The sequence below is a fragment of the Sparassis crispa genome, assembly GCF_003851025.1.
Source record: "Sparassis crispa DNA, contig_000011F, whole genome shotgun sequence".
Taxonomy (NCBI): Eukaryota; Fungi; Basidiomycota; class Agaricomycetes; order Polyporales; family Sparassidaceae; genus Sparassis; species Sparassis crispa.
In genome coordinates, this window is record NW_020939757.1 from 1,263,658 (window position 1) to 1,283,989 (window position 20,332).

Below are 20,332 nucleotides of genomic sequence, written 5' to 3' on the forward strand. Positions count from 1 at the left end.
CCCCTCTCACAGTGCAGTGTCGCACAATGGCTCAATCAGGGTCTTCAAGCTACCAGGCACATCTCAATACCTCTAGCTCGTCTCGTGGGGACGATGGACTTCCTTCGCTTGACAGTCTCGTCAATAGCATCAGGACGTTGGAGAATTCCGCCAGCTTGAACACGATTCTCAAGAGCTTTGCTCCGAAGGATGTTCGAGATACAATTTTGGCGGGTGCCCTGGCACATGGCGAAGATCCGTTGACCGTGCTGGATGCACCTCAACATACACTAGGGATCCTATACATCCTGTGAGTAGCTTTCATCCTGTGCTGTGGCAGAACCGTTACAAATGTGCGACTGTTATCCAGATCAGCGCGGTTGCATTCGTCGACGTCTCCGAAACCACCACTTGAATCCATTGAGGACTTTTGCACTCGTTTCGATCCAGTACAGGCGCGTCTTGCCCCTGATCGAGGTATATGGTAACCTTCTCTAGGTGAGGCATGCGCTCATCTTGTCTAAGTGACATCTCTGGCCAAAAGGCTTGTCCGTGTGTCTGAAGAATCTCACAGCGTATGCGGTTCGTTATGTGCTACAATTTGTGGTACTGAGCCTATTCTAGTTGAAGTACGCACTTGGCCCCTTGTTCAATCTTGTCACGCGATACCCTCCAACTCCATCTCATTTAACTACTTTGCATCCCATCTTTTTGAGAGTGAGTGCGTTTGTCACGATTCTATCCGCAGTAGCTGACGGGTTTGCACTTCCATGTTAGACGTGCGTAGCTACCCACCACTTCACTGCGGCACTCCCCGTCCTATCGGTGCCGATCACGACGATTGATACGACGCTCTCCGACCTGCACTACAATGACAACCTCATCTACCACTACGCCGGTGGGATGGCGTTCGGTGCGCTCAAGCGGTGGCATGAAGCGGAGGAGTTCTTTGAGATCTGTGCGAGTGCGCCCGCGCAGGTTCCTGCGGCCATTCAACTAGAAGCATCGAAGAAGCTTGTCCTCGTGCAGCTGATTCTGCACGGAAAAGTAGGTATCCTCCCTTGTGTCGCGTAATTGCCTTGTTGATGATACGTCGCCAGACGATTCCGCCGCCAAAATACACTAACCCGGTGCTACAGCGCCTCCTCAAGTCTTCACCGTACGCAGCATTTATCAAGGCGTACCCGCAACGAACAGCTACCTTGCACAACCTGATCCAGAAGGATGTGGAAACTTTTGCCACGGTGGGCTCCATCGCGCGAATTATGTCTAAGTTCATACGACTGATCGTGCGTCTGTCACAGGAGAAGAATCTCGGTCTGGTGCACCAGGCGATTGAGCGCGCCCCACGGTGGCTGATAAAAAAGCTCACGAACACGTACCTCACACTCGGGCTCGCCGACATCGGGAAAGAGGTTGGGCTCGAAGAGCCCGAGGTGCGCATGGTGATTCTCAGCATGGTGCGTCCTATCTCCCAAACTCCCTCCCTGTCCATCTCTTACTCCGCCGCCGGTCTCGACCGGTACAGATCGAGGCGGATGAGATCAGTGCGACGATCTCGGTTGATGGGACGGTCACTTTCTCCGACCCTGTGCCGCAGTACTCAAAGGAAGACGTAGACAGGATGCTCAGCCTCGCACAAGAGCAGAGCAACCTGTTGCTCCAGCTCGAGCGCACGATGAACTCGAACAAAGACTACCTCACCAAGGTGCGTTCTTGTCGATTAATGTGTGCCTTTGTTGACTTTCTGTCGCAGGCGGTGAAGCACAAGGATGAGGCTGGTTGGGGCCCTGATGGCGAGGATCTTTTCAGCGGTCCCAACACGAGCGGTGGCGGTGGTTGGGTCGAGGATTCTGGATTCTAGAAGACTACGTAGTTTATCGGTTGCTATCCAGTAGTTGTCTGCTAGAAATTGATATTGTATCGTATGAACCCGTCCAGTGCAAGGAACTCTTTCCACGTTTCTTTACTTATGTTATTCTGACATGCAGTGCGAACTGCCTCAATTTCTCGATCCTAGTACAAAAAATTTCGTACTGCTTCTCTCCTTTCCTTTCTAGTACCGCGCATTTCCCTGGGGGAGTCACTCCTTCCTGTGCTTCTGGTAGTAGTGGATGACACCGGTCGTCTGGGAGGCAACAATGAGTAGGAATCCGCAGATACGACGGGAAGAGGACATACGGAGCTGTCGTGGCCCTTGACATCATCCGGCTTCTCGAGCTGTGCAAGGATGTTCTTCGCGAGTACCTTGCCTAGCTCAACACCCATTTGATCTGGGCACCGTCGCGTCAGGAAGTGCACTCAGCGCCATGCAGATGGACTGCTGCTCACCGAAAGAGTTGATCCCCCAGATCACACCCTGCGTGAAGATCTTGTGCTCATAGAGCGCGATCAGTGCACCAAGCGTCGACGGGGTCAGCAGCGGGAAGATGATGCTGTTGCTCGGCCTATTGCCCTCGAACACCTTCGACTTCACAAGTGGCTCGGACGCATTCGGGCCGAGCTCCTGCAAGAGAGCCCGCACAGTGTGTGGTCAGTAGCAACCTCGCGGAGTTCGTCTACGGTGACAGACCTTGCGAACCTCCGTCTCGGTCTTGCCGAAGGCGAGTGCCTCTGGCTGCGCGAAGAAGTTACTCAGCAGGATGCGGTGATGTAACGAGTTCGCGATCGGGTTGTGCGTCGTGGCGGGGGCGAGGAAGTCCGCGGGGATGAGTTTCGTACCTTGGTGTACGAGCTGGTAGAACGAGTGCTGGCCGTTTGTGCCAGCGGCTCCCCAAATGATCGGCTGGATCATCGCGGGTTTAATGCATGAAATGCAGAAAAGTGAGCCGTACGTACACCCGTCTGGTAGTTGACCCGTTGGCCGCCTTTAGTCACGAATTTGCCATTCGACTCCATGTCACCCTGCTGGAAGTAGTCCGCGAACTTGTGCAAGTACTGGTCGTAGGGCAGGAGGGCGTGCGTCTGCGAGCCGTAGAAGTCGTTGTACCAGATGCCGATCACCGCTAACAGCACGGGGAGGTTCTGCTCGAGCGGCGCGGTCTTAAAGTGCTTGTCCATCCCATGCGCACCTTTGAGCAACTGCTCAAAGTTGTCGTAGCCGATAACGAGCGCGATCGAGAGACCGATGGCACTCCAGAGACTGTACCGGCCGCCGACCCAGTCCCAGAACTGGAACATATTCGCCTCGGAGATGCCGAACGCAGTGACGGCTTTGGTGTTAGTACTGAGCGCAACGAAGTGCTTCGCAACGTGCGCCTTGTCTTTGGCAGTGCCGAGGAACCAGTCGCGCGCGCTCGTCGCGTTCGTGATCGTCTCTTGCGTGGTGAATGTCTTGCTCGCAATAATGAACAGTGTCGTCTCAGGGTTGCAGACGCGCAGCGTCTCAGCGAGGTGCGTCCCATCGATGTTCGACACGAAGTGCGCCGTCAGGTCGCGCTTCGAATATGCCTTGAGCGCCTCCGTCACCATGACGGGGCCAAGGTCCGAGCCACCGATGCCAATGTTCACGATGGTGTTGATTGGCTTGCCTGTATAGCCCTTCCACGCACCGCTGCGGACGGCCTCGGTAAATTCCTTGATGTGTGCGAGCACGCCCGAGACCTCGTCTACGCCCGCCTCACTGATCTTGAACTCGTCGAAGTTACGCAGCGCGACGTGAAGCACGGCACGGTCCTCAGACGTGTTGATATGCTCGCCGGCGAACATCTTGTCACGGAACGTCTCCACCTGCGCCTCCCGGGCGAGGGAGAGGAGCGTGTTGAGGATGGGCTGGGTGATGAGGTTCTTGGAGTAGTCGAGGAGAAACGTCACGGAGGGATCATCGGGCGAGACATATTCTCTGCTGAACTTGGAAAAACGCGAGGGGTCCTGCGCAAAGAGCTCCTTCAGGACGAGTTTGGAGTGCTGGGTGTCATATAGCTGCTGCAGCTGCTTCCACGCCGAGTAATCTGGGAAAAACAAGTCACGACGTGGTCAGTCAGGTACTTGGACGTAAGGAGCTGGAATCTGAAATTGAGGGAAACGTTCACGACGTGCAGAAACAAACAGAGGAAACATAGTCGTTATATACGACGAAGCTCGTCTTGAAATTGCCCGTCAAATCATGGAATCTCGACGTTTCGGACACTCTTCTTCAATTCCTGGACACTGTTAGGCGCATATAGGGGCCCGGGTGCCAAGTCGCAGCCACTTCTATGTTCTGCACGCCCCTCCCACCATCATCACTGTCCTGATATTGCGATCTCGGCCGATTCACGACGTCTCAAACGCACTACTCACCTGATGCTAGTCTGCCGCTCATGATGGTAGGAAGGAAAGAGGGATGGGAGGGGACGTGCCCGACATACGACCGTGTCCTTTATACAGTGGCCCTCCGATCGTGTGAACTATGAGCTCAGCAACGCCTTTGAGGTCATCGGTGTCGCGGTCTCCCTGTCCTCACAAATCCATACGGTTTCTCGCCTCAGTATGTGTGTAAGTTCTCAGGCGGCGACGCGTTTAGCCCTGCAGTATATCGGATGGCGATGACACGTCGGAGTAAGGCAGTAAGCCAGGTCACGGACATGTGTAAGTCTATCGTGCTGATGACCCCTGCTCACGTCTTGCAGCAGACAATTCGCACCGCAAATCAGCATCAAACGAGTTGTCAGCGTCCATACGCTTATTGAGTAGTCGTGACTGCGTCCAGGTTCACAGCACAACGCTCCGGATTCTGACACCGACAGATTGTTAGAGAAATGTCAGATTTTAGAACATTTCCCCAACATTGTGCCTTAAATACCCCGTGCAGAGAATCTACCTCCGATTACACGTTTTTGCAGCATTGTTCCATCATTCTACTGAGCATTTCTGCTCACATTTTACCATATTCTCACCGGCCGCACTGGGTGCCACCCTGCCTTCCCTCGCCTCCTCCTTACCATCCCTACCCTTGTCCGCCCATATAACAGTCTCCCGCAGTATGAAAAGCAGTAATGCATGCACCGAAATGATGTATTAGGATAGATTAATGAAATAATCACATATCCGCGCACGCTCGCATTGTACAGCTGATGAACGAGAAGCGCGCAGAGAGAGACTGCATCCCGAGCATCGGAATCTGCATCCACTGCTCGGCCTCATATGCGCCTTCAACCTTCACGGTACTAGGACCTCACTTTCTTGCCATGGCGGAAATGAACAGCACTGAGAATGCAAAGAAACAGAAGACGGCGATGCTTGTGGCGCAGGTGTCTGATCACCAGATGCGCATCGAAGTTCTGGAGGGTGAAAAAGAGCTGTTGAGGATGGAGATGGAGAGCTTCAAGACAGTTGCAGAGACGTACGAAAAGTGCCTCGAGACCGCAATTGATCGGCTCGATAAACAGGCCAGGCTCATTGGCGGACTGCAAGACTTGGCATCAGAGCTGCAGGCGCAGAACTCGTACCTGGCGCGGCCAAGCCCATTCGAGATCTTCTCATATCTGATGCTGAGGAGAGCGTGAAGAAGAAATTCCGTGCACTGCAAAAAGCTCTTCGTGATGAAAAGCTGATCGGTGCACGTGGTCGTTCAGTAACGGTTCAGCGGGATATGAATGCAATGGCGTACGAGGATAATGATTCCGCAGAGGCCGGTGGAAATGGCACTGTGAAAGACATGCCTGTTACAGCGAAGAAGTCAACACATACTGTCTGCAGTTCTGAGTAACGAAGGCATGGGCTTACATATGTTATAGAAGCTTCAGGTGCGCATCCGTAAGCATACCAACATGCCCAAGGAATCCGAGTGACACGATCCAAAGTATGATACAGCGCGAGCACAGCGACATTGTATGCGAACAGCTGTAGACATCAGTGAGTGTTGTCCTTTAGACCGAGACCCGAGCACCCAGGGAAGACTTGGTAGATACTTGTGTAGCCCTTTTCGCAGAGAAATATAGGCGATTGAAGCGCATATAGTCAGGTGGTGGCGACGCGAGAAGGTGCGACGCGACTCAGAACGTGACTGTGCCAGTGGGCGCTAATTGACAAGAGTCTTATTTTGTCTAAGTCTCGATATTCGGAAAGCATGATGATAGAAAATCTATATTTTCTAAGGTTCTGCATGTAGGAATTACTCGGAGGCTTCACAATCGTCATAACCTACGGAGAATCGTGGAAAATCTGGGAACCGCTGACATTTTCCCACGTCCAAAATCTCTGGCGTTGTGCTGTGGTTCAGAAGATCCTTCAATTATATAGTACAGAGACGCATTCTCACGAACGCTCTTGAGGACGGATGATGCACGTTCATCCACTTATCCTGGAAAATTGGAATAAGACGATGCACCACTCGCGAGCCATGTGTTTGACTCATCGTGCGAGCTGTTCACTTAGGATGCCTTCTGAATCCTTGAGGTGACGATTTGTGAGTCTATTTAATATCATCGATATTCCGTTTGTCTTTCACTCCTCTCCCTTCCGGTGTAACGACTGGTCATGCAACGCAGAAGAAAATAGTGAGTCGAGACCACGCTGGATGTAAGATTAAAGCGTCGGAAAAGGTTGGGTGCCGGGCGGTCCTGCGTAAGCCTTTCCCTTCGAAGGCTATGACGATTACTGGCGATGCTAACCCGTTCAAGGTTGTTAACTCGAAAGGCCGCCAGGCGGCGGCGGAACTTGCTCGGAGACGGGATTGCCACAAAACAAATAACGCACAACAACTGTGTAAAAAGGACACTTTCACTTTTGGGTCGGGAGAGCTTGCTCTCCGAGCAAGAACGTTGATCGAGATCTCCCAATGGGATGATTGAAACCGACTGCAGGATAGCCTCAAATTACTGTCCCTCGAACTCCTGTTCATTTCTCTATTCTGCCTCGTAAATCACGAGGCCAAAGCACCCGCTGGTCTTCCCGGGATGGTTATAATGTATCCCTAAGTGTGGTGAGTGGTCAAGCAATGTTATAGCAACGTGCTACTACGATGAAACGATTTGGATTAGCTGACTACGCTAATACAATAGCTCAGGTACGTAATAGGCACCTCGTCAGCCAGTACGGTAGCACGGAATAGTGTAAAGTAGGGAGAGACAAAGGAAAGTGATGAAAGTAATGTACGAAGTAAAGGAGACAAGATGACAGGTAATTACAAGGGTGAAGTAAGATGTGTAAGATGGGTCGGAAGAGATGGGAGAGGAGGGGGTAGAGCACGTAAGTGCCTGCTCGCCAGGGAAGTCACGTGAGCGTCTCTTTGGCTAAATGGCCTTCAGATGATTTCGCACCACGGTCTGCTATTCCATCTGCTTCATTAGCACTATGACCGACTGAGGAAGCTACCCAAGTTGTCTCTACCCGAAGAAACTTCCGCTATGGGTATCCTCTGTGGTTCCCTGCCAGTGAACAAGCGAGCGTCGGGGACTCAGTGCTCATCGGCGACGTAGGCATAGAAGAGGGCGGACACTTTTTCTCGGTGTTTAACGCTGTTTTAGACAGCCACCATACGGTCAATGAAGGTGGAGTCTGCCAGTGTGCAGTTCGGAAGTGACGTTCACTTACACGACGGTCGGAGAGTGAGTATTAATTTGATTACTGCTTTATATCATAATTAACGCATAACCCAGGAACGATTGCAAGGGCGTTTACCATTCCAACTGCCCGATCTACAAGGAGGGTGCGGTCCTGGTTATTGGAGATACCACGCGCGAAGTGCAACTTCCAAGTGACGAACTATGTCATTACATCCTGCAGAACTACGCAAGTTGGATCAAGCTCATCGAAAACAAGGGGCATGACGTCACAGCAAAGGAAACCGTCTTTGTTCGAGGCCATATAGACTAGCATGGAAGCTGGCTATGACGTGCTAGAGGCGCCCTACTACTGCTCCCAACGGCAAATCCTCCGGCACTTCCATCACAGGTGACAGCGGGCTTAAGTGCAACGAATGCGTTTTTTTGTACTGCGTCAAGGTCAAGAGAGTGCTGAGTATCGTGCGGGGAATTTCCTATGATCCCACCGAAAGACGTATACCTACTATCCATCCGAACTATGCCTCTGGCGTTTATGGCGAACTTCCCGCCTCTCTGTGAGACTGAAGACAAGTTATGCGGTACGTGCCTTTTGATGCGTATACATTGGATATTGATTGAATTTTTGTTTGCAGGCTTGTGCGTCTACCGATTGCCTCTTGAGTGAGAAGCCTCAGAAGTGGTAGGTAGTGTATGGAGTAGTGCAGAGTCTTTACAGCGCCCTTGTTTGATATTCTCGTGGATGCAATATGACTGTAGATTTTCTATTACCTTGGCCATCGAGGGGTTTTGGGTGAAATTCATCTGTATATATGGAGGCTGTAATGCAGCATTTTCACCTTGTCTCGCCACCTCGGGTTCACCGTCAGAGCTGGAGATGCGCTACGACTAGACATCCTTTCCAGCTGTGCATTGTACGAAAAGAAGATAAGTACCAGAATTTGATTGCAAGTACAAGATAGAGTCGATGCTACAAAAACCATTTCAGACACCTCAGGCATACCTACGCTACATGATTATACAACCCCATCCCTGCGGCCGCTCGTTCTCGCGCCTCTGCCGTGCTTGTTCCTCCTGCGCCCGTCTCCGCTGTTCCTCCCGCAATCGGTCTTCCTGTATCTGCAACCGCATCCGCCGTCCTCGTTCTATGTCTTCCTGTAACCGCCTCTGTTGCTCTTCGTCCCACAGTTGGAGTGCTCTCGCTCGGCGCTGAGCATCCAACTCAAATGGTTGCGCCTGCTGTGCGCGACGAGCTTGCACTTGCCGCAATAGCTCTTGCTGTTCACGATAGTCAAAGTCCAGAGCCGGTTCCGCATCATCATGAATTCCTCCATGCTGCGCGTGCATGTGCGGGTAGATGGTATCAGCAGTGAAAATGCCCATGCACCGCCAACATATGTGGGCACCACACCTGCGACACGTCCAAATCAACTCCGAGCACGGAACCAAGTAATACTGTGGCACTCACCGGCAAGACATGTGGTTGCACCCCTCCAGCTTCTCGATCGGAACACTGCACGATGGGCATTTCTTGACACGTCCACCTTGCTGAGCGATCCATGCATCATTCAAGCGCTCCTGTTCGGTTGGATCCTTCTGAATCCTGTATTCTGCACAGCTCATACCCTCATGCGCATCCTCATGGCATGACGAGCAGACCGTCGAGAAGCACGATGGGCACTGGAGCGCAGATGCCGGTATGTTCTGGGTCGCAGCGCGATAGAGCTGCGTGCAGTCCGGCGTCTTACAGTACTTGAGTTCTTGCGGGCGCTCGGCGATGTGCTTGTTGAACACCACCTCCAGTAGGCGATTGAACGACGCAGGTGGGAGGAATCGCTGGATCGTCGGGATTGGAATCGGCACGCCGCATCGAGCCTCGTCGCCCATACAGACAAGCGGGAACTCATCCGAGTCCACAGCACTCGTCAGGAAATGGCGCAAACACGCCATGCAATAGACATGTCCGCAGCCGAGGTAGTGTGGGGAGGAGATGCTGTCGTAGCAGATCGGGCAGGCCTGTTCTGCCAGAGGCTGATTGGGCAGAGTGTGAAGCTCGCTAAGGGACTCCTCGATCAGACGCGACAGGGCATGTCGGACCTCCTCGCCCCCTGTGATGGTGATCTTGCTGCTCGAGGCAACAAACTTGACACTGTCTTCGCCAAACGTCTCCTTCAGAGCTGGGATTCCATGGCGGATAAAGAAGCTGACCGACTGTCTCTTTAGAGAGACCGTCTTCTCCGTCGCTGACAGTCGCTCGAGTTCGGCCTTGATGAGTTCGCGTGCGCGTTCGACCGCTCTTGGCTCTCCATACACCTTGAGGACCTGTCTCCTCCAATCTCCCCGCATATACGCGCCCGTCTCGTCGAACACCGAGCGCACAAACATGCTCCTGGAGTATCCGAGCGATGAATGCCATCCCTCTACTTGCTCTCCAGCAATCAAAGTCTCCACTCTGACCTTGAGAGAACCAATAGCCTGCTTCACTGAGCCCGACAAGCGGATGCGGACAAAGTTTGCCTGCTCATTGACGATTAAGTTGCAAGCCTTTCTGTCCTTGATGCTGTCAATTAATGAGGCCCACTGTGTCTTCTGTGCCTTGTATTGCTCAGCCGAGATGACGACCGTGTAGAGCAAGGGGCTGGGAAGTCGGAGCCAGAACGAAGAATAACCAATATAATGGATCTTCCGGTCGGCGAGAGAATCATGAACCTTCTGAGCTTCCTCCCATGACGTGAACTGTACGCGGACGGAGATGACACCATTGACGCTGTCCAGAGTGGATGTCTGATCAAATGTTCTCATTGCTCCAGAAGCCAGGAGTTCTACTTCGTGGCGTAACTGCCGTATAGCGTGCTCGGCGTTATAAGAGAGTCCATTCAGTCGTCTGACCAGATCAGAGCCAGCGAAGTCTCTAACTTCTTGGTCAGCCACGGTAGATGCAAGGTTGTTGATCTTGACGGAGTTAGGTCGGAAACTGGGCACGAAGCGTCCGGGGGGGAGAGTATTCATCTCCAGTTTCACTCGGCGCCCAGCACAAATGCGATTGTTGAGTTCCTGGACTTTGCGATTAGCGTGAAGAACGTCGGGATATTCGACAACGTAACGCGCAGAGGGAGCGCGCCATGAGATCGTGAGCACGTCGGCATCCCGTCCAGTAGCTGAGTTCATGCTTCCGGGGATGTTGTGTGAGCCAACTTCGAAAACCAACGTCTCCTCCCTAAACTCAAGTCCGTCGAGGCCTGCCGCCAAAGCAGATCCGGATTCCGCCTCCATAACAACAACGGCCTCCTGCTTCCCGTCCGGGGTCCGCTTCAAGCTGACGATATGAAAACGCCCTGCATCGATGCCCTGTTGGGTGAACAACGCGCGGACTTCATCTTCTCGAGCGTCGAGTGGAAGGTTCTTCGTGCGCACGGTGCAGGACTCGAAGCCAGTAATGATTTTGTCAACGCTCAGGCCAGCGCTAAATGTGACGATGGATCCGAGCACGACGTGCTGGATTGTCTTCGCGGCGTCCTCCTTCGCGAGTTCCGCTGTGCGCGCCTGCCGCTCTCGTTCACGGGCCGCCTCCCGCTCCGCAAGACGTGCCCGGCGTGCACGCTCATGCTCTTCTCGAGCTCGTTCCTGAGCTAGCCTTTCTGCCTCTTCCTGTACGAGGCGGACCTGCCTTTCTGCTTCCTCCTGTGCGAGGCGGGCCTGGCGCTCTGCCTCCTCCTGCACTTGGCGAGCATGCTGAGCCACTTCCTGCCTGGCACGCTCTAGTGCTTGTTCTGCGCGGATGCGTGCAGCTTCTTGTACCTACGGGGACAATTACCAAACGATTATCAGACATAGAAGTAGTTGATTACGGATAAGTGGATGAAGTACTTCGGGATCGTGTCCGAACCAACATTTAGCGCCCTTTGTGCATGAACCCGTCTTCCAAGCATGGCACGGTATCTCGCCGCGTTTAGGGCGTGGGTTACCGGCTAAAACTGTTGGATTCGTGTTCGTGGAGCTAGAGCTCTCAGCGATGGGCGGAGAGGGTCGAGATTGGTATTGCAGGCTGCCCAGTGTCACTGGAGAAGGCTGTTCATCATCCGTAGCCGGCGGCTGTGGCCGTGCACTAGACTTCCGCTTCGTGCGAACGCGAGGAGCGCGTTGCGTATGAACAGGATAGTTGAGAGTCTCTGACTGTGATGCTGGTGTGCCGTGAGTTGTGACCTACAGAAAGAATGTAACAACACTCGGCAGCAAATGGTAATCCACATCACTGGACTACTTACTTGTGAAGCAAGCTCGTGGTTGAACTTGCACGATGCTCCAAAGCGACAGTGACCTTGTGCATACAGGCGGCATGGCTTGGTATGTCTCCGGGTGTCGGAGAGGGTGGACATGGCGGTTGAGGGATAAGCTGAAGGGCACTCGGATGAACCCAGCGCTCCGGGATGTCTGGGAAGGTAACGACCACCGCATGTCGACGAACCCAATTACCAGCGAGGCATTCATGTGTCTAGAAAAGGTAAGTAGACAGACAACCAGTGGCAGATAAACTTCTTTGAACAGTTGCACTGAATAAACACGCACCTACGTATATTATAAGTGTCCTTCAAATATGCAGCAGGATAAGTTCGAATGGACCTATTGCAGCGGGAACGTCGACGAACTTTTTTGCAGCGTTGAGTGTAGTTCTTGTCCGTTGTCAGAAACGGAGCCGAACTGAGCGCTCGAGGTCGATCTACACCACCTTATCTCCTGATTTGTGCACGAACGCAGGTAATAAATTGCTCAGAGCAAGGAACACCCAAGGCCCATTGATCGCTGTAAACGACACCGATAGTAAATTAGGACTAGTCTGTGCCACAGCCACTTTGAGCTTTTATCAAAGGTTGAATCTGGATTATTCACTCGGATTTGGTCTCCGCGCACGCTAAACTTACCAATTGTGGCTGAACAGGAATACAGGTGGATCAATATTGTACTCTTTCATACAACTTTCATATCTCTTTCATATCTAATGTTCAACGTTCAGCGTCAATAGAATTCCGCGATTGCGCAGTAACCGAAGAAGGTCGATCAACGAACCACTACATACATGAAACAAGAAATAGAAGCTTTGCAGCTATGGAGGACAGTCTCCTCTTTCCTCTATCGCTTTTGAATCCACAGCTACAGATACACAAGCTTCAATTTTCAGTTTGTATCGTGTACGGGGTAGGCATAGATACGGTCTCACCGTATCTGTACTTTCCTTCGCGTCTATCGGATTAAAGTCCTGGCACTTGAGGATTGGCTCGAGTGCACCACCGTCCACGCGCCACCACAGCGGCACCTCCGCATTTATAACAGCAGGTGTATCACCAACAGAAAATTTCCCCTTCTCCGCCACAGTTACCGCAACCCAGCGCAGTGAGGCAATGGTACATGCTATGTGCAAGCGAAACGCATGGAGCACGGACTCGGTGAGAGTGTCGGAGGTCGGAACTGGTCCTGCGACATGTCGAACCGGATTAAGAGTAGGAGAGGGCACCCGGAACGGCCGGATGCAGATGGACAGGGATTGGATGGGGATTGTGCCGAGGATCTGCGGGATGGTACCCTGCAAGCATAACTGCTTCAGTCACATGCGAGAGGAAATACAAGACCTAAAACATACCATCCAGTCGTCGACCTTCATCGTGTGTCCCTCGTCAAGACGCAGTGCTAGGTGTCGCAGCCGCGGAACGACGCGCACAAATCGTCCCCAAAATGCCGCCTGACTGACTCGAGTCTCAACTGGGAGAGAGAGTATGATCGGATTCGTACGCTCTATCACCCCCAGCGCGGTGGCGTAGTGGTATGAGGTTTGCTCGAGTTCAAGCAATCGTACAGGGCATGCGATGACCCAGTGGGCAAAGTCGGGCACGTTTCCCCGAAGGCGGTCGAGAGATGGCCAGCACGCTTCAAAGTTACCGGTGTCGTTGTCTCCTTCAACGGGGTCTGCGTATATATCTGAGACGATGAGAGTGTGTAGGTTAGGGAACGCGTTCACAAAGGACGACATTCGCGCCTTCGTGCCATGAACTGAGAGTGTGCGTAAGGATGGGATCTGGGCTATCTGTCCCTTCTTCCGCTCCGCCATTCCGGAGTCGGTGGGCGGCCAAGCCTTGTCAGTCTGGATATCGAGATGCGCCAGCTCGAGACAGTCGAGATTCTGCAGTGCACCTAGTCTCTCAAACAACGCCGGAGTCTTTTTGTTGAAGAGCTGTGTGAAGGTGAGCCTGCGCAGCTGGCTGCACATTTGGGGGAGATGCGTAAGAGATAATTCTCCACAGTTATGCAGTGAGACATCTACGAGGTCGGGCAACGCTTGGAGCGCAGCAGCAATGCGGGGCTCATGTGTAATGAGCGCTTCAAAGCACGATATCGAGAGTCGGCGAAGGCGACGCGCGCCTTCCAAGAGGTCCACTAACTGGGAAGAAGCGGAGAAGTCAACTGTGTGGGTGAACTCGATGTGGCGCGCGACACCGAATGCAGAGGAGATAATGGTGAGTTCGCGAAGAAAGGGAAGCCGGACACCTCCATTCATTAGCATGGCCATGCAAAAAGCACGGAGCTGGTCTTGAGACTGTGTGATATAAACGCTAGAGAGGCTGCGAGCCAAGCTAATGTCGTAGGCTTCGCGAGAGACCATAGAAAGCGTCAGCGCGGAGGAGGCATTCAAGTAAGAAAGTACGATGTATAGAACATCGCGATTGAGTGACAGGAGGTTCAACGTCATGGCAGGGAGTTTAGTGGAGACGGAGCCGACGAGGTGGAGGTCTACCTGGGGGAGCTTCTGAAACTACCCTGGGATTATATGTTTCCGGCACTTCGCCAAGTACAGAAGCAAAACGCAAGTACAGATGCACAAACAGGCAACTCCATGACTCTTGGCGTCGACTCTGCGTGGGTGAAAACAACACGAAGAACCGTTTTTTTGGCATACCTGGGAGCTCACCGGAGAATATGCGGTGCTGATCTTCCTAGTAGTGCTAGGGAGCACTGAAAATGATAGCCGGCGCAATGATTGCGCCGGAATGATAGTTTGCAGCGTGAGCCTCGGATATGAAGCTAAGTTACTCCCGCACCGATCAGTGAACGATACCGTGACGGAGAGTCGGCGCGCACTACGTGCGCTGGAAAGCCCTGAGGATCGTAAGACCTACTACATGCCTGATAGTTGACTCGATGTGAAAGCGGTCAACGGTGATCGTCGTGGTCGCGTCTGGTGACCGCGTCGCAAAGCACTGTGGAATGTTATGCTGCAGCCAGCGGCGTGCTCCGCTTGGGCCATCATGGGAGTCCCACTCACGCTGAACCACTGCTTCGCCGGATTGTAAGAGCATACTGCCATTGACAATGCGGATGCGTGTGTGCGAGAGCTGCGTAGATCTCTTGGGCTTGTGACCGGAGTTTATAGATCGATGCTGCCGCGGACTCGGAAGTATTTTCTATCTCCAAGATCTGAGCGGCCCGGCGCCCCGCTGTCCATTCCCACTACTTACATGCACCACAATGGGCTCATTGGTAAGTCGAAAAAATTGATAGGCTACTGAACAACGCGCAATACGCTTTACACACGGTATAACACACACCGGATGTTCTAGCCACCAAACTTCTCATCATGCATGGTTGCCTCTTGCGAGTCCAAGTCTCTACCCACATCTGCGCCGAAGTTTGCCACAGGGCCTTGGAACCAGTACATGCCGCCGTACTTGGGCAAGAAATAGTAGCCCAGGCACAGCGCGAACCATCCTCCTAGCACCGCAATGGTGTAGTTCATGTCTGTTGCGTTTGGGCCAGGCGAACTGGGGAATACTAAAATAACCAACGAGAACACCATCCATGCCACCGCTACCATACCCACAGGGTACCCCTAAGTGAAATAAATTGAGCCTCTGGTATCGGGAATAGATTCGCAGAACTCACCCATTTGCCTAGAGAGAATGGACCGGGTTTCCAGTCCTTTCCTCCGTAGAATCTGCTCATAATGGAGAATATGTACGCGATGTATAGACCTATCACCCCCAGACCGAATATAGCGGAGATAGCGGCAGCCCCCGCGAATGCAAGTAACCCAAGTAATGCCGCGACGAAGACGGCAAACCAGGCGCAGTTAACTGGTGTCTGTGTGTACTTGTTGACGCGATAAAGATATTTCGACAACGGCAGACCTCCGTCTCGCGCAAAGGCGAATGTCTGTCGAGAGCTGGCAATGCACTGCGGATAACTTAGCTCAAACTTCGGCATCCATATGACTCCATATGACCAGACGTACCAAGCTTGTGCCCGTGAAAAATCTATTCAATAATTCAGAAAACTACAGCTACTGAAGAGAGGTGTAACTCACTGCACGGTAACGACGAGAGACCACACAGCCAATGTGCCCCTTTGTCCGAAGCTGTCATACAAGATCTAAGAGCTCATAGTCAACACTACCGAAGATAGTGGTCCTAGAAAGACGCACTGCAGCCATCGGCTGTCCGATAGGGCTTGCCAGGATTGTCTCGATATCAGTGCCCATCCGAAATGCAATCACGACATTGATAGCTAGCCACGACGAACTTCGTTAAGTGCTTACTCCTCTTACAGTGAGACAGCTAAGAAGAACCAATAGACTGACCCCATCCGAGAACGCCGGCGACGAACGTGGCGCTAATTAGAGCATACGGGACCGCCTTGGCAGCATTCGTTGTCTCTTCACTGATGTGCAGTGAGGAATCAAAACCCGCTGGAAACTAATCAGAATTTCCCTGAGAAGCACATAGTTGATGGAAGGCTGACATATTGTCCAGAGTGGCGCGAGGAAGCTCAGGACGAAGGCGAAGCCATCCGGCCAGCCACTGTCTGTCAGAACAATGTATTCATTCAAGAATAATTACAATTACGGCGGGTGCAGTTGAACTCACAGTTGACAAAACCTCCAAATGCATACCTTGCTGAGTTCTTGAATCCATCCGGGGTGGATGCGGGCAGAGCAATGATGATGCCAAGACACAACCTGTATCATCGCGTGAACTGCCATTCGCTATGAAGGCCAATTTATATTTGATCGGTGCACGCACAAGATATTTAGAACCATATATATGGTCTGCAAACGTGCGATGATCGACGATGCTAAGGAGGCTACTGTAGCATGGCAGATTAGGATGAGGAGATACACGGCGCTGCAATCGAACAAAGGAATTAGTCTGTGAGGTGCCTCGCAACGCACAGAGGAAACGCTCACTAGGTCTGCCCAGTAGTCGGAGAGAATGTAGTTCCAGAACCGATACTCGCTGCTGCCTGTCATCTCCCTTTAGCCATGCCTAACGTCACTTTGTCTGAGGAAGATCTTACCATCACCTGAACCGCACAACCCCAATCAACGGAAGCGATGCCCGCAATAAGCCCAATGGTATTGGAATCTTTATTTCTTCTTAGTCTCAGTTATGACTGGTATTCTGAATCAAGACTCACATCCGACAATCCATGACAGCAGCTTGCGCCATCGTGGCGAGGCAAACTTGAATGTCCACCAGTACAACCCACCCGAAGTCGGGGCCGCTGAACCCAATTCACCTAACGTCAAAGTGATAAGGAAGATGAAGAAGCTGCATGTCGCCCACTGTCGAACGAACAAAAGGATGACTGTAAGCGCGTGTACGTAACTAGACGCATCAGTGCAATACTTACGCCCCAGATCATTGACACAGGACCACCGTTTGGAAGGGCGTATACGAGAACAGACCTACAACAAACATCGAGCGGTGAGTACCGCACACCGTGATCGAGCAGTGCTTCCTAGCAACGTTTCAAGAACACAGCAGCAGGCTTCGCCGTCTTTGACTTGTAGTATCGGACTTACGCTATAGAGGGAAACAGACCATAGATACTGAAGACAAGTCCAAAGACTTCAAACGGAGAGAATGCACGGCGGAATTCCTGCTTGTATCCCAACCGTGCAAGCACCTGTGCATCGCTGTCTCGCTCGATGGTAGGGTGAGATTCCACAGCCGTGCCGAACTTGTTGTTCTCTCCAGTATCCATGATGGTCAGATGTGAGTCTAAAGCACGGGCAGTACTTGGGAGTGTAAGTGCAAACCGGGGGAAGAACTGAGCCTCAGTGAAAACGTCGGATTTTGAGGTCGATTCCTATCGAATAATGGCGGAGTATTCGCTGTCCGCCGACGGCATTTGATCTCAGCAGAAAAAATGAGACTGAAACGTTTGAGGTCAAATGAAATCAAATGAGAAGCTGCAAACATTTGATGGCAATTGATGTCGTTAGACGGTATGGTCGCCGAGCAGGCTTAGCTTCATGTTCGAAGTTCAAGTCTCATATTTGATCGGTAGAACGCTGATTGATGGTACACTAGAATATCGAGTTTGCGAGAGCACGGGGATGTGGTACTGAGAGCCCTTCTGCATGCAGACTCCGAGAATTAGGAGTGTAGACAGATGTATCTGGAACACACTTCAGCCATGCATTATACATGAGACAATGCAAAAGCACACTCACGAGAAGGGAGGGGAGGTGCTTGGCTCCCGCATGTCAGATGCATTTGCCGTTCCGCACAATCCGAAATCTTGCCAGACACCGCATTCAGCACGCGAGGCACGATGGAGGACTTGCAAGAGGTACCTCGCCAAATTGTACAGATCTGCTCAGCAGCTGCGTCGTTCATCAGCCTGCCAGTTCTGTTCAAAATTTAACTTCAGGAAGATATTTCACAGGTGCTTTCGGCATTCAACACAGATAATCCATGAAGGAGACAGCGAGCTGCCGCCAGCTCGGCTCTGGAGGTGCGCGTTGAGGTAGATCAGGTGTGCAGGGAATGTACTGGAGGGACAAGGGTCTTTGCGGCCTCGTTTCCGCTCTCTTTGGTACTCTGGTCAGCGGGAAGGCGGTGTGTCACTTTTTGGGAACGTACAGAGGCCTCGATACGGTACGCAGGAATGTCGACGGTATGTACTTCGAATTTGACGCGCTCATTTGCTTCCGGCTGGCGTGCGCGCGCGCTCACAGACGCCCGCCCCGACTGCTTCGGACGGCGGCAAGGAGCCGAACCAGAGCAGCTCAGCTGGTCGGAGCGCGAACTTTTAGGTTCGCGTGCCGGTGTCCCGGGTCGATCTAAACGTTGCATAGGCGGAAGGTCAACCGGGATCCTCAGATTACTATCATTACCCCAGTAATGCAATTGCGATTGCATCTCTGTCATCGTTCCTTCAAATCGGGCCCGTTTTCCTTCGAACCTCTTTGGATCAAATATACAACATATAAGCTACCTTCTGTGTGACTGCCAATTTTTTTCCTGATGTTGTGCGACTCCAAGACCGAACGCAGTGAAGAGACTCATTTGCACGCAAGAGCGCCGAATCGGTCACAGATCGTCACGCTTGCCGACGTGCCGTTCCCTTGTTCTCCCTCTAGTCGGAGTTTTAAATGGCACATTTCACTGTCACGCCTGAGTCCTCCAAACTTGCAATTCAGAGACTTCGCACTCTTCCCCTCCGAGTTTGACTCCCAAGTTGCACAGCCAAGGTATTTGGGACTGTGCACATCTATTGCATATTTCTTTGTGATTTTTAGTGCAGCAAAATGCGGCAAAACGGCGAAATTGCATAACTAGACCAGATTGCAATACTGGGGTAACGATAGTATCTGGGGAACGGGGTATGAACGCGGATCAGTTTTGACTTCGCGCTTTGTGACTTGAAAATGAAGCTGAGCCTGCTCGGCAACCGTAGACGGCCTCTCCCATCCTTTGCTGAAAGCAGTCGAATCTCATTGAATGTCATGAAATATCATTTCGCTGGGAGCCCGAGTCTTGCCTGCCTCTTGCCTCTAGACGCAAGAATTTATTCTCACTCAACCGCAGGCCCGGTGAGTCCGAGCTCGAGTCAACAGTCTGAGTCCCTTCCGCCGGCGAAGCACGCGTCTTCCGACCCCCAGCAGGTCGATATCAACGCGCTAAGTCCTCTTGAACTCGTGCTTGTCGGAGGCCTAGAATCTGCATATTTTCTGAATCCTCTCGTGCCTCAGGAGATGTGTGCCCCAGCATTAGATTCGTGGTAAGTGACTATATGATCCGTCCCCTCCGCCCCCCAACCCATAGTAGGGATCATTTTGTAGTATGCCTGCGGGTGACTAACTTGACCTGTCGCTGTTCTTGCCATATGTACTCTTGCTGGTGAGCTTTGTCTTAGCACGATGCGTGTTTGAATGCTGACATTGTGACATTTCACCACTAGGATGATGTCAATTGTGACCGGCCGCATTATGCTCGACCTACAGTGAGCGGCGATACCGAGGAATCTGACTGGCATGCCATAGTCGAGACCTTCGAACCGCTTTGCCGATACTTGGCTTCCCTGCGCCTGCGATCGTACCGAGCATTATACAGGTAGAGGGAGTATCACGGGGCATCTTGCATTGAGATGAATATTGGTGTGAGCTCTCAATATTTTTCTCGTCACCATGGGCTGACACTTAGATGCTTGTTATACTGTTCAGCAGTGGGCAGTGGCATGGAGACACCCCCAAATTGTGCGACCGCTCTCATCGAAATGTGTATAATGTTAGTATCGATAAGTGGTGAGCCGAGGAGTCAGTCACTAGAGGTGTGTCCCACAGAGTCCCCACTGGATTATCTCTGCCGGAGCGTCGGCCCCATCTCCTCATTATTCAATGGAATTGATTCCACCATTGAGGCCTACACCTCACTTCCGGCCCAGCGACTCATCAGGAAGTCTGGATTTCTCCGGATGGAGATGGGATTTCCTCGGTTCCATCCGGAGCTGGGCCATGCAGAGATGCGATATCCATCCGGGGCCATGCAGAGATGCGATATCCATCCGGGGCCAGGCAGAGACGCGATCTCCATCCA

General features: G+C 52.3%; 6 protein-coding genes across 6 annotated transcripts; 2 read left to right on the forward strand and 4 right to left on the reverse strand.

Annotated features, from left to right (window-relative positions):
• Nucleotides 1-26: 26 nt before the first annotated feature.
• On the forward strand, nucleotides 27-1,843 carry SCP_1103920 (hypothetical protein; the record flags this gene model as incomplete). The annotated part of the gene is made up of 9 exons (XM_027762827.1): nucleotides 27-289; nucleotides 350-456; nucleotides 505-554; nucleotides 604-696; nucleotides 757-1,026; nucleotides 1,080-1,223; nucleotides 1,284-1,439; nucleotides 1,508-1,687; nucleotides 1,736-1,843. 9 exons carry the CDS (start codon nucleotides 27-29, stop codon nucleotides 1,841-1,843), a joined length of 1,371 nt encoding a protein of 456 aa, XP_027618628.1.
• A 219-nt stretch (nucleotides 1,844-2,062) lies between these two features.
• SCP_1103930 (Glucose-6-phosphate isomerase) lies at nucleotides 2,063-4,282 on the reverse strand (the record flags this gene model as incomplete). Its single annotated transcript, XM_027762828.1, has 6 exons — nucleotides 2,063-2,107; nucleotides 2,161-2,252; nucleotides 2,311-2,485; nucleotides 2,552-2,764; nucleotides 2,818-3,929; nucleotides 4,261-4,282. The coding sequence occupies 6 exons, from the start codon at nucleotides 4,280-4,282 to the stop codon at nucleotides 2,063-2,065; spliced, it is 1,659 nt and encodes a 552-aa protein (XP_027618629.1).
• Nucleotides 4,283-5,147: 865 nt separating this feature from the next.
• On the forward strand, nucleotides 5,148-5,465 carry SCP_1103940 (hypothetical protein; the record flags this gene model as incomplete). Its single annotated transcript, XM_027762829.1, has 1 exon — nucleotides 5,148-5,465. The coding sequence occupies one exon, from the start codon at nucleotides 5,148-5,150 to the stop codon at nucleotides 5,463-5,465; it is 318 nt and encodes a 105-aa protein (XP_027618630.1).
• Nucleotides 5,466-8,471: 3,006 nt separating this feature from the next.
• SCP_1103950 (hypothetical protein) lies at nucleotides 8,472-11,839 on the reverse strand (the record flags this gene model as incomplete). Its single annotated transcript, XM_027762830.1, has 4 exons — nucleotides 8,472-8,874; nucleotides 8,932-11,261; nucleotides 11,331-11,666; nucleotides 11,729-11,839. The coding sequence occupies 4 exons, from the start codon at nucleotides 11,837-11,839 to the stop codon at nucleotides 8,472-8,474; spliced, it is 3,180 nt and encodes a 1,059-aa protein (XP_027618631.1).
• A 725-nt stretch (nucleotides 11,840-12,564) lies between these two features.
• On the reverse strand, nucleotides 12,565-14,202 carry SCP_1103960 (predicted protein; the record flags this gene model as incomplete). The annotated part of the gene is made up of 2 exons (XM_027762831.1): nucleotides 12,565-13,041; nucleotides 13,099-14,202. 2 exons carry the CDS (start codon nucleotides 14,200-14,202, stop codon nucleotides 12,565-12,567), a joined length of 1,581 nt encoding a protein of 526 aa, XP_027618632.1.
• Nucleotides 14,203-15,066: 864 nt separating this feature from the next.
• Nucleotides 15,067-17,492, reverse strand: SCP_1103970 (Uncharacterized amino-acid permease; the record flags this gene model as incomplete). The annotated part of the gene is made up of 14 exons (XM_027762832.1): nucleotides 15,067-15,339; nucleotides 15,393-15,683; nucleotides 15,742-15,763; nucleotides 15,814-15,878; nucleotides 15,931-16,013; nucleotides 16,087-16,194; nucleotides 16,248-16,310; nucleotides 16,373-16,464; nucleotides 16,529-16,630; nucleotides 16,693-16,748; nucleotides 16,803-16,870; nucleotides 16,923-17,070; nucleotides 17,139-17,193; nucleotides 17,311-17,492. The coding sequence occupies 14 exons, from the start codon at nucleotides 17,490-17,492 to the stop codon at nucleotides 15,067-15,069; spliced, it is 1,608 nt and encodes a 535-aa protein (XP_027618633.1).
• Between the last annotated feature and the right edge of the window lie 2,840 nt (nucleotides 17,493-20,332).